The sequence below is a fragment of the Macaca fascicularis genome, chromosome 20 (assembly GCF_037993035.2).
Source record: "Macaca fascicularis isolate 582-1 chromosome 20, T2T-MFA8v1.1".
Classification (NCBI taxonomy): Eukaryota; Metazoa; Chordata; class Mammalia; order Primates; family Cercopithecidae; genus Macaca; species Macaca fascicularis.
In genome coordinates, this window is record NC_088394.1 from 42,582,482 (window position 1) to 42,595,917 (window position 13,436).

The 13,436-nt window shown below is 39.5% G+C and overlaps 1 protein-coding gene across 13 annotated transcripts in view; it reads right to left on the reverse strand.

Annotated features, from left to right (window-relative positions):
• Nucleotides 1-13,436, reverse strand: part of VPS35 (VPS35 retromer complex component) — a 127,320-nt gene that overhangs the window by 17,743 nt on the left and 96,141 nt on the right. For 11 of the 13 annotated variants that reach the window (XM_065537003.2, XM_065537001.2, XM_074026717.1 and 8 more), the window contains 6 exons: nucleotides 6,659-6,757; nucleotides 5,226-5,322; nucleotides 4,205-4,328; nucleotides 3,520-3,702; nucleotides 1,818-2,031; nucleotides 183-266 (listed from right to left, as the gene is read on the reverse strand). In XM_065537003.2, the coding sequence (XP_065393075.1) occupies nucleotides 183-266; nucleotides 1,818-2,031; nucleotides 3,520-3,702; nucleotides 4,205-4,328; nucleotides 5,226-5,322; nucleotides 6,659-6,757 (801 nt within the window). Of the gene's footprint in view, nucleotides 1-182; nucleotides 267-1,817; nucleotides 2,032-3,519; nucleotides 3,703-4,204; nucleotides 4,329-5,225; nucleotides 5,323-6,658; nucleotides 6,758-12,954; nucleotides 13,024-13,159; nucleotides 13,347-13,436 lie in introns of those variants that run through there. The other 2 variants (XM_015442888.4, XM_005591832.5) reach the window with 2 other exon arrangements.

The window sequence follows — 13,436 nt, forward strand, 5'->3', positions numbered from 1 at the left end:
TCAAGAGATCCTCCCACCTTGAACTCAGAAAGTGCTGGGATTACAGGTGTGAGTCACCACACCCAGCAAGGAAAATTCTTTATTCAGGAAAGCTTATTTCCTATTCCTTCAAAATTTTTTCAAAACAAACTTAACGAAAGATAAAATAGGTCATTTTTAAAAAATGACATGTTCCCACCTACCTGAATAATACACTCCATGAGATATTCTTGAGCCAAAGCATCCCTACAGTTTACAACTTGCTCCAATATGCCAGTCAAAACAATCTAAAAGAGAAAAAAACACACATAAGGGTTAAAATCTGTTTTCAAACTCTTAAGCTATTCCTCTAGCAACACATTTGAACTACTAACTTGAAAATCATATTTGAGATTTTTCTCACCAAGACTTCACTTCTAATCTTTAAAAGCTATTTTCTTTTTGAGACAAGGTCTTGTTCTGTTGCCCAGGCTGGAGTGCAGCGGGACACTCTCCACTCAATGCAACGTCCACCTCCTGGGCTCAAGCCATCCTCCCACCTCAAGCCTCCTGAGTAGCTGGGACTACAGGTACATTCCGCCATGCCCAGCTAATTTTGGTAATTTTTGTAGAGATGGGGTCTCTCTATGGTGCTCAGGCTTGTCTCGAACTCCTGGACTCAAGTGATCCATCTGCCTTTGCCTCTCAAAAGTGAGCTTTTTTCTTCATGGCTTGTGCTTGTGCATCCTCAGAAATCTTTGTCTAATCCTAGGTCATAAAGATTTCCTCTGTGTTTTCTTCTAACAGTTTTAGGTTCTATATTTAGGTCTCTGATAGATTTTGTTTTTTCTGTACGGTATAAGGGATGAGGGTCAAGGTTCAGGGTTTTTTGTTGTTTGCATATAAACATCAAATTGTTCCAGAATCACTTGCTGAAAAGGTTGCCTTTGTACTTTTATCAAAAATAACTGCTCATAAATATCTGGGTCTATTATGGATTGTCTAGTGAGAGATCGGTAAACTGAGCTGCTGCTTGTTTTTACAAATAAAGTTTTACTGGAACGCAGCCATGCCCATTCACTTCCATATTGTCTGTGGCTGCTTTTGCAACATATCTGCAGTGTTAGTAGTTGTAGACCAGGGGTGTCCAATCGTTTGGTTTGAAGAAGAATTAGAAGAATTGTCTTGGGCCATACATAAAATACACTTAATAACAGAAGATGAGCTTTTGGGAAAAAAAAAAAAAAAAAAGCAAAAAATCTCATGTTTTAAAGTTTACAAACTTGTGTTGGGCCACGTTCCAAGCTGCCCTGGGCCGCAGGTTGGATAAGCTTGTTGTAAGGCATACGTCTTGCAAAGCCAAAAACCATTTATTATTTGGTCCCTCACAGGTAAAGTTTGCCATTCCCTGTTTTATTCTCCTCCATTGATTTGTGTGTCTATCCTTTTAACCAATACCACACAGGCTCTCACTGTAGCTTTAGAGTAAATCATGAATTCAGATAGTCTGGGTCTTTCAACTTGTTCTTCCTTTTCAAATTTGTTGTAGCTGTTCCAGGTTCTTTGTTTCCTCATATAAACTTCAGAATCAGCTTCTTAATTTCTACAAAAGTCTGCTGGGATTTTGTCTGAGATTACATTGGATCTATAGATCAATTTTTTTTTAATGCTATCTTGACAATATTAAGTCTTCCAATCCACAAACATTGCATATATATCTTTCCATTTAAGTCTTCTTCAATAAAAGCCATTTTAAGATGTTTTTCAATGTACTATTACGTAACAAAAATATTCTGATTTTAAAAATCAGATTTCATTTTATCTCAGAACATAAGAAGAGGTAACAAAAAGATATAAACCTGTTTGTAACGTTCCACATTTACACCTTCCAACTGACTGAGGCGCACCAAATTTGTTCCCACTAAAATTCTCAGTTCTTGTCTTTCTCGTTCTCTTTTTTCTCTATCTCGGCTATGTCCCTGATGCTGCATTCGCACCCAGAGTTTGTTCATTTCTGCAAAGTTGAGTAGTACAAAATCCATGGAATCACTGATGTCACCAGTTGTTTCTTCGCTGCAAAGAAACAGAAAAGTCTTTACACAGTATTTACAGAACCAACTTACTACTATCCCTCTCCTTTGTGCATTTCCTACTTATCTCTGTAGTACACGAATGCTTTATAAAAAATCACTTTCAACTTCATTGGCTTAGTGTTAAATTTCAAAGGAAAAAGTACCATGAAAAGGACACTATAAATTTAAAGGGCAAATTACTTTCCCCAACTCTGTATCTGGAGTTGGGCCAACTGGACTTGCTCTTATGGCAAATTCCTTAATTCAAAAGGCTAGAAGGATGGACATGGTGGCTCATGTCTGTAATCCGTGCTTTGGGAGGCCAAAGCAGGAAGATCGCTTTAGGCCAGGAGTTTAAAACCTGCCTGGGCAACATAATGAGACCCCATCCCTACAAACCAAAAACAAAAACAAAATGCTAAAAATTTCAACACTTATGGTGTATTGCTAACTACATCATTTTACTGTTGAATATTTTGTTTTTAATTGGAATGTAAGTTTTGTGAGGGAAGAGACCATGGATTTCCTGCTTTATTTTTCTACGTCTCCTAGGATGGAGACTTCGGCAGCTTTCAAAAATTTTTATTGATTGCCTAACTAAATGCTCAAAATGGACAGTCAAAACATAATAAAGCAAATAACTTCATCGATTTCTCTACACTGTTAATTTTTTATCTTTTCTGTACTGTTTAAAAAGAAATTGATGCAGATATATTAAAAACCATTGAATTGTACATCTCAGAAATAAATGATTTTTTTTTTAAAAAAACAAAATCTGTTGGAGCAAACTGGAAAAAGATTAAAAATTTAAAAAAGAAAATAAATGAATAAACTTTTTTAAAAAGGAATGAAGTTCTTTAATCTGAGGACCTGTCATGTGAACAGCTTACCCCACTGAAGACCACAGTTGGCTGACCATCTGCCCCTGCTGTGGGATAAAAGTACAGTAGACTTTGATGCTAGAATACTGATTACACAAGAGAAACGAGTGTCTCTGAATGGCTTTTATTATTTCTCTTCTGGAGTTAATAGGTAACTTGTAACAGATAACTCAAATCACTTATATTCCAAGGTAACTAGCAGTCTATAAATTATAAAAACTGATAGACATTAAAGGAACAATTATGAAATCCAGCGGGCTCACACTTTATTATTTCATTACAAATTCAATTTCCAAATATAACCCTCTTAAAAAAAATTGTATTTTCAAAGAATATTTAATGTAGTGCAAAAATGCTCAATTACATTAACTGAAAAAAGCAGGTCCTAAAAATCCAAAGATAAAATTTGCATAAGAGGACATTGTAGAGCATGCTACATATACTGAGGAGTTCTATATTACAAAGAAAATCTCTATACAAATGCTACCTAAATGGCTGACTGGGTGGAAGAATTATTCATACCTACTTTCTGTACATGTTTCCACGCTTTTATACATTCTACAATGAAAAAAAATGCTGCAACAAAATCAAGAAAGTAAGTCACTTACTCTGTTGGCTCTCCTTCATCAGGTAAGATATTTCTGGTACACTGAAGAAGGTAATTTCGAAGAAACAGACCCCTCAAGGGATGCTGCACACCACGGCACATTTCTACCAAATCTTTCAAAATATCCTTCCTGGACTGAGGAAATGACTTGACATATACAACTCCAACTGTGATCAAAAGGTAACTAGGAGAAGTATGAAGAAATGCTGATTATAAATAAAATATTCAAATCAAGAACTTATTTCCAAACACATTGAACAAAATATTAAATAAAGATAGGAACCATGTTGTTTTCTCCTGCATGACAAGGAAAATATCTGATTTAAAATATAACCACTGATCTCTAAAAATACATACACACACACACTTATACTGTACATACACAACATAGATATTACCTTTAAACATATTAGGAAGAGAACAATTATATTAATTTTTCTAACAGTCAAGACATTAAACAAAATAGCAAGCATGTACATTTTTTCTATTTCTAAAATTCCTCAAATATCTACACAAAACGTAAATCTAGTTACTCTAAAAACAAATAAGAGAGTATCTACCAAAATGTTAATCTCTATTTGTTAAGAAATTACCCTTAAAACTTTTTCTTAAGCTGATAATCATAAAGGACATAACATAAAGTGGGAAATACAGACACAAAAGTCCTCTGATTTGTTATTACTTACAGCCTTGGGATAATGTTTCCAGCATACTGTACAAGTTCATAGAGATCTGCCACTTTCCTTCCTTTAGCAAACTCATCTGTCAGGTAGACCTCCAAGTAGTGCAGTTCATCAGAAATGGCCATATCTTTTAATTATGATTAAGGACTAAAAATAAAGATAAGCCAACCTAAGCAAAACTTTGAAACTTGGTGGAGTCATTGAAACTTGGTGGAGTCATTATTAACTACTGGGCAGGTATCTTAAGTTTCAGTCTTTTAAGAGAGTGTTCAAGTGAAGGCAGAATTTTAGTTGGGCTTTTCTTACTTTAAAATAAGGGTTTTGGCCGGGCGCGGTGGCTCAAGCCTGTAATCCCAGCACTTTGGGAGGCCGAGACGGGCGGATCACAAGGTCAGGAGATCAAGACCATCCTGGCTAACGCAGTGAAACCCGTCTCTACTAAAAAATACAAAACAACTAGCTGGGCGAGGTGGCGGGCGCCTGTAGTCCCAGCTACTCCGGAGGCTGAGGCAGGAGAATGGTGTAAACCTGGGAGGTGGAGCTTGCAGTGAGCTGAGATCCGGCCACTGCACTCCAGCCCTGGGTGACAGAGTGAGACTCCGTCTCAAAAAAAAAATAAAATAAAATAAGGGTTTTAAAGCATGTGTGGGGAAGCAAAGCAGTAAATATAACGGTTACCTGTCAAGACTGTTAATGGGTTTTGAAATGGCAAATGATTAAAATTCCTGTCCATTTGAGGCTGCTGCGTAATAATATCTAAGTATTAAAGAATCAACTGCGTCATAGCCTGAATATCCTCATGAAGGGTCTGAAAATTGAGATGCACCGACAACACACTTAAAGACATTGAGGCATAGGAAAGGAGTACTCTCCAAGTGTTTTTCTCACTTAGCACATCTGCATGGAGGAGTGCCATGTGACTCAGATAAGGAAGTAACTCCAGACAAACTTCATAAAGAACAAACAAAATTATCCTTATCAAGAAAAAGGTATGGTCCAAATGTCTTCAACATTCAAAAGATACAAAGTTCATAGTAGCTCTTTGGTGATAACATAGAAGTCCGGAGTTCACCAAGCATATTAGAAGCATGTTTTAGAGCATCCATAAGCTTGTTTTTGTCCTACAGAAATACCAAGAGAATAGATGAGAATGCTTAATTTAAATAAACATTTATCTTGGTTGTACAAACTCCTTACATCAAGGACTTGTTACATACTTTTAAAAGTATACAGCACTTAAATGATTTTTAATCACATAAAAAAATCAACTTAGATCAGTTCACTTTGCCGTCCCTACTGAAAAAGAAAAAGATCCATGATACCCAGTAGAGTTCACATAGCTAAGACAGCAAGCTTCTTGATAGAATGTTAATCTTTTCAATCTATAGAGACTAGGAAACTAGCTCCATTCATCACATTTTACCTGCAATTAAAAGAACTGGCATACTGATTCAGGCGAAGGAAGATACTATCCTGACATGGCTTTGTCATGGGTTAAAGACTCTTCAGAGCTGTCTGAAATAACTATTCATGTAAGTTTGCTTTCTTCTTACATATTTCAAACCCTCACAATGCCCATATGTTCCACTTAACTCAGAAATGCAAGCAATTCAGTGAGACAGAGGAAACACTATCCATATCCAGGAAGAGGAAGAAACAAGCAATAGCAAAACCATCTTCTCCGTTCCAAGACATTTATTTTTCATTCCCAACTTGTTGGGAATGAAACCAATAAAAGATACAAGAGCATATTACTGTGCTTTGGAAAACATAGTAAGACATTTTACAAAGGTAAGACAGCAGCATCTTCATCACAGTAATTTATAGCTTGAAGTACCAACCAATTTGGCTCAATTCCTTTCTTTTAATCCAGAGAATCTACAGTATCTACACAGATTATCTCTTACTTTATCTTTTAGAATATGAAAATATATAAATAAGTGTTAAGTATAATTTTTAAGCTATCTTCTATAATAAATATATTCAGGAAAGAAATTAAAGTTTTCAAGTTATTTAGAAAAAAAGCTGAATAATTCAAATGCAAAGCATTTAAATTCATTCATTCAACAAACATTTACAGAGTACCTGTTATATGTTAAGTACTCCTCAGGTCCGAGGTATAGAACCAAGGAGGCTAGTAATTCTGGTCAGACACTGATGTGGTAATATTACAGTAATGCGTAAATAAAAGGAAAAGCCTCTTGCTCTTATAAGCATGTATTCTAGTAAGGAAGACAGACAATCCCAAACCAAAAATATACATGTGAGTAAACAGGCCTCTTTGTTGAAATTGCTCCACATAGTGCTTGAGGAAGATGAGACTGAAGATAAATGCTGGTGGACAGTGAAGATTAGATTTACCAGAAACAGTGGTGCCACCTAACTCTAGAAAACACTGCACATGCTTCCTTAGGAACACACGAACTGCAACTGTGCCTCCCACATTTCCATTCTTACCAGGCATCTCTTCATTTGGAATGACTGGACCTTTACAGCCTGTATGGCTTCATCCAAGAGCTTTTCCTGCTCATCCTGAGGGGACTGCTGTGTTGTAGGCTGAAAAATAAAAAATTCCACTGAGGTCTCGAGCACATTCTTCTAGTAAATATGTTATTTCTATAGTTCTAGCCATAGTCCTTCTCCAAGACTGTCACAAAAGGATCAATCCAGCTCTATACCTCAGACCCATTTACCAATTATTTTGTTTTTTGTTTTTTTTTTTTGAGACGGAGTCTCGCTCTGTGCCCAGGCTGGAGTGCAGTGGTGCGATCTTGGCTCACTGCAAGCTCCACCTCCCAGGTTCAAGCCATTCTCTTGCCTCAGCCTCCCGAGTAGCTAGGACTACAGGCGGCCACCACCATGCCCGGCTAATTTTTTTTGTATTTTTTAGTAGAGATGGGGTTTCACCGTGTTAGCCAGGATGGTCTCGATCTCCTGACCTCGTGATCCGCCTGCCTCGACCTCCCAAAGTTCTGGGATTATAGGCATGAGCCACCGCGCCCGGCCCATTTACCAATTATTAACAGCTGCTGCACACAGAGCCATGCCCCATCACTGAAGTTAACAGAATAAGACTGACAAAGGAGAACAGTATGTGTACAGAGAATTGCCTCTCTCAGAAACTGACTCAACATTCTTGTAGTAAGCTGACATCAAAGAAACTTGCAGTGGTAGTTCATGGCTGTGTTCTGCTAACACACTCTGAATCAAACCCAGACAAAGCCATCTGACCAATCGAAATCTTGTGATAGGTATAGCTGAAACCAGTCTCTAAAGCCTCTCTTTTCCCCTAGACTACTTATCATCTGCATTTCAGTCTATTCTTAGACAGACTAAGGAACTAGTTTACAAGAACACTGACCAGCCCCTCCTTGGCAATATATAACAAGACTAAACAGCCTAGAAATAAAATAGCCGAAATTGTTAGTGACTTACAGTAGAAAACAATAAAGAGCACTGCCCTCAAATAGCTTACATCATTTCAAATGTACTGATCTACAGCTACAGTGGACAAAATATGTCTAGACACTCTTCTCTTTCCCATCAGCAAAAGTCTGCTTGCAAAATGAATTCAATCTCCCTGTCAAGAAGAATTAACCACTTCTTCAAGTCATATAAACACGGTTTACATCTCCACCACAGCATGCATCACATTATCATTATAAATGATGGTCATTTTTACATCCTTGCGACCCAACACACTGCTTGACACATAATGGGTGCTCCATAAATGTTCACTGCATAAATGAATACACTGGTTTTAGAATGTTTAGATATTTAACAAAAAAATGACTGAATAATGGATGAATAAACAAATTGTGGTACATATATACAATTACAGAATATTATTCAAACATAAAAAGGAATGAAGTATTGCTACATGAACAAACCTAGAAAACATCATGCTAAATGAAAGAAGCTAGACACAAAAAGCCATATGTTGTATGATTCCTCTTAAATGAAATATTCTGTACAGGAACAGAAAGTAGACTGCTGATCACCAGGAGGGAGGCTGAGAGGAATAATCGCTTAATGGGTACTGGGTTTCTTTTGGGGGTGGGGAAAATGTTTTAAAGCCAAAGGTGGTGATTGTACAGTATTGTGAGCACACTAAATTGTTCACTTTAAAATCATTAATTTTACGTTATGTCATTTCACTTTTATTTTTTAAAACAATGACTAAAGACAAAATGCTTCTCACACAATGAGTTGAAGAGGTGGAAGGCAAGGACTTACACATCAACCTGCAAGTAAAATCTAGTCTGTTTCATTAACTAAGAAAAGTAAAACAACATTTCATTTTGAGATTAACAAAGAAACGTGAGTCACATAAAACCCACGTCTGAACTAGCATAGTTTTTTATAAAAATTGAAAACTTTCTCTTGTTCTAATTTTGGAAAGAGAAAAATATTAACTGAATAATGAGCAATGCCATGCATCTCCCCTTTTTTTCCCATGACTAACTCTAGTAAACTGAGCTCTGCTGCAAGCACTCTTCCTCAGAAGCACAAACAAATTTCTTTTTTTTTTTTTTGAGACGGAGTCTCGCTCTGTCGCCCAGGCTGGAGTGCAGTGGCCGGATCTCAGCTCACTGCAAGCTCCACCTCCCGGGTTCATGCCATTCTCCAGCCTCAGCCTCCGGAGTAGCTAGGACTACAGGTGCCCGCCACCTCGCCCGGCTACTTTTTCTGTATTTTTTAGTAGAGACGGGGTTTCACCATGTTAGCCAGGATGGTCTCGATCTCCTGACCTCGTGATCCGCCCGTCTCAGCCTCCCAAAGTGCTGGGATTACAGGCTTGAGCCACCGCGCCCGGCTAAACAAATTTCAAAGAAATGCCGGGCGCAGTGGCTCAAGCCTGTAATCCCAGCACTTTGGGAGGAGGCCAAGACGGGCGGATCACGAGGTCAGGAGATCGAGACCATCCTGGCTAACACGGTGAAACCCCGTCTCTACTAAAAACTACAAAAAATAGCCGGGCGAAGTGGCGGGCGCCTGTAGTCCCAGCTACTTGGGAGGCTGAGGCAGGAGAATGGTGCAAACCCGGGAGGCGGAGCTTGCAGTGAGCTGAGATCCGGCCACTGCACTCCAGCCTGGGCGACAGAGCGAGACTCCGTCTCAAAAAAAAAAAAAAAAAAAAAAAAAATTTCAAAGAAAAAGTTAGGTATCTTTTAAACTTCACTTAACGGGAACATGAATTTATCCCAGCAGAACTATTACCATAAAATGCTAGTTTCAGAGGCAAGGATGACCACCAGCATTTAAAGATTCTGACTTAATGAAATTTACTACTCATCATGGGCTAGTCTTCTCTGAACTTTAGTGAAACCAGGCCATCATTTGGAATATTTTGGCTCCTTACCTCTGGATGCAATAGATTTAATAATAATTTGAATCAATGGATTTCATTAAGTTCAACTGATCCATTTAGAGATAAACAGTGATACATCTGAATTTTTTTTATTTTTCTTTAAGATACATCTGGATATTTTAATTAAAAATGACTTACTATAGTGGTAAAATGTACGGAAAATTTACCATTTTAACCACATTTAAATGTGCAGTTCGGTGGCACTAAGTTAAGTACATCCACATTAATACAGTTACCACCATCTATCTCTAAAACTTTTTATCTTTACAAATGCAAATGGAAACTGTAGCCATTAAACTCCCATTCCAATCCCCCAGGCAATCCTACCTTCTTTTCTCTGAGTTTGACTACTCTATATACTTCATATAAGTGAAATCACACAATATTTTTCCTTTTATGTCTCACTTATTTCACTGACTATAATATCTTCAATGTTCATCCATGTTGCAGTATGTGTCAGAATTTCCCTCCTTTTAAAAATGAAATATTTCATTATATATCTATATATATATATATACAGATACTACATTTTGCTTATCCATTGACATGTAGGTTGTTTCCATCTTTTGGCTGTTGTGTACGATAATTTTTATTACATAGCAAATGAAACTGTGGCTACAAAGAGGTTACAAACAGTTACAAAAACATTTGTATAGAATGACTAGAAAGATTTAGAGATGTACAAACAAAGGAATGCAATTTTAGGAAAATTCTTCTATTTTGTCTCAACTGGGCTTAAAATAGAAATGTAAATACAAAATGTTGAAGATTACAGAATGACTTATTACAAAGTAAGCTACAAATGAAGACATAAAGCTATAGTAATGCAGTCTATTTTTATATATTACTCATAAAACAGTGTAGTTATGCTAGCAACAGCTATTCTAAGGGCTATTCTTGATGCCTTCCTAGGAAGGGTCACATAGAGCCTTAACAATTATAATATGAACACGCTATCATTAAACACAAGTCAATTAACCAATGTTTCCTAAATCATTAAAGCAGTTTTCCATGTGTAAATGACTGTACTTCACAGCTACACGGATCAGAAGAAAATGGAAACCCTACAGAATGGGGATCAAATTAACATTTGTGATTAGGCCCATTTTAGCTTGAGACCCACAAACAGCCCTCTCAAGACTACAGTTATAAGGTGCAGAGCAAAGCAAAGGTCATCATGAACTGATCACTTGGAAAACTACTCTCCATTCAAACAATGTGCTTTTGTTTCCTCTTCTATGAAACAGAGATGAGAGCACCCCCACCACTGTTATGAAGAACAAATGAAACCAAAGCTCAAAACGTGCCTACTACTTAGTAATAAGCACTTAATAAGTGCTACAATTATTATTCAGTTTAGATACAAATAATTATCTCCACTTACGTCAGAAACCTATTGTGGTTCAATCTCCCTGCTCATATGCTGTAGGTGTAATCTGACAGTACAAGGTAAACCAAATGTAACACTCATCTCTTCAAACAAAGATACAGAATATCATGTTAATGAAAGAACTATTTTAAAAATGACAGGGCATACATTGACAACTGAAGTAGAGAGAAATAAGGATGATGAGGGCATAAGAACTTCAAAATGTAATTTGAACACCAAATGGCTCTAACTTCATTTCCAATACATATTCCCAAGAATCCTTTGATGGAGCACACTGAACTTTCTGGCTTCATCTATTAGCAATACCTTTTCTTTCCACCTGGAGAATTTCTGTCCACCCTCTTTATAGTCTCAGTTCACGTTACTTCCTGTAGTTCCTCCCAAAATCCCCAGGCAAAACTATCCCTCCATGACCCCAAAGCACTGAGTTGACAATGTTAGTAAAGCAATCCACACACTGCATTACAGTTAAGTTCTACAAGCTTATCTCCCACAGTAGCCTCTTAAGTTCGACATTGGAACCCAGTGCCACAGTCCGGGACACTAAAGGCACACAAGATGTTTGATGAATTGAAGTGGATTCTAGAAGTTTAGGGCTTGGAAGGGCCAAAGGGGCCAACACTTTCTTTCGGATGCAAAAGTGCGACACCAAGAAGACTAAACGACCTGCCTAAATTATAGACAGTGACTGTGAAAGAACGAATACTCAAGTTTCCTTTCCCAGTAAAATTCATGAGGACAAGATTGTGTGTCTGGCTGATTGCTCCCAACTGGTTCACCCAACAAAGAATCGGAGTGCGTAATACAACCTCAATTAAGTGTTTTCCATTACAAAACAATATAAATGTCAATCCATAAACGCTGGGAAACACACAAATCCTAAAGTTAAATTTTGCGCCGGTCTTGTTTCAATTCCCAATTGCAAATATTCTGAGAAACAGACAAAAATCACCTTGTAAGGCAATGTTATATGAAAATAGTATTTGTAAAACACTTAATCCTTTCCGGCACTAAGACAGTTAAAGTGAAATCTGTTTCCAGGCTTACAGATTTACAGAAGCCTGTCTACACAGAGTGAGTAAGATAATTAAAGCGGACATAGAGTATATACTCAAAAAATTTATTTGCACAGTGCAGGCTATGTCAAACGCTAATAAAATGCAAGTGACAACTTGCCTTTGTGGGAACCAGACAGAAAAATTCACATTTTGAGGAAGTTCAAGTTTACCGGCCAACAGCCACACCACGATTTGCTGCCGTCATAGAGGGGCCCTAAGGAGAAGGACTGCTTCCAGCAAGTCAAATACTTGGATTTCATCAACCGAGAGACAAAAGAGCCAAGGTGCGCCCAACGCACAAATGCTAAAGGAAACAATCAGTCTCCTTTCCGACCGTCAGGATTAGAAGACAGCCTGATTCCTTCCAGGAAATTCATGTAAGCAGGTCCCCAGAACTCGCTGACAAACACTGCAGCCGAAGGCGGGTATGAGGCCAAGAAAAGCCAAGGAACCACTGCGACCCCTCCAGGAGGGCGTGAGGACGGCCGAGCACAACTAGGCACAAAGGTAGAAACGCAACATCTGGGCGGGTCCTGGCGCCAACTCCGATCTCAGGGCCTCCGCGCGCCCAGGGGGCCAGATGCTCAGACCTTGGACTACGGGTCCCCTCGTGGCGGGCAGGCGGCCGATTCCACTTACAGGAGGCCGCAGGCCTTCATGGACCCCAGAGCCTACAGGCCAAGTCACCCCCACAGAGAGGCCGCCCCGTCTCTCAGCAACGGCCGCAGCCAGGAGCCGCCGCCCACCCCGGCCCGGATCAGCCTGCCCGCGGCCTTTCTCCTCCTGTCCCCTATCCCGCAGGCCAAATCGGGCTGGTCTTAGTCCCGAACGGTCTTTGGGGCCTCTTCTCCACTCGCTAGGGCCCGGGGCGGTGGAAGAGAGCAGGGACTACAAGGAGGGTCGGCTAGGGTGCTACTGCCCCCTCAACACTCACCATGGCGACTCCCCAGAGCCTGCAGCAAGGAGCACCCACCCCGCGCGGAGCCTCCCGCGGTCATGTGACGCTGCGGCCCCTCCAAGCCCCGCCCTCTCTAGCCCCACCCCCGGGCCCTACAGGCTGCTCATTGATTGGCCTACTTCTAGGAACCGAAGTCTCGCGTGCTTATTGGCCCCGGCCACTTAACGCTAGATGGACGGACCTGGGCGCCAGCCAATCTCACCACAGCGTGTGAGAGTGGGCGGTCGGTGCAGCGCAGTGGGGATCCCCCGGCGGCAGACAGGAGACAACAGGAGGGAAAGGCAGTGTGTGATGAGTTTGTCAAGAAGAAAGGAATGGAAGGAGGGAAAGCCTACAAGTCCACATTCACCATATCTGCCTTGGCGAGTGGGCTAGTGATGCGCATGCGCAAAAGGAAGACCCTGATTGGCTTGTGGGACGGTCTCAATGTCCTGTCCCAACCAATCCACATGAGCCGG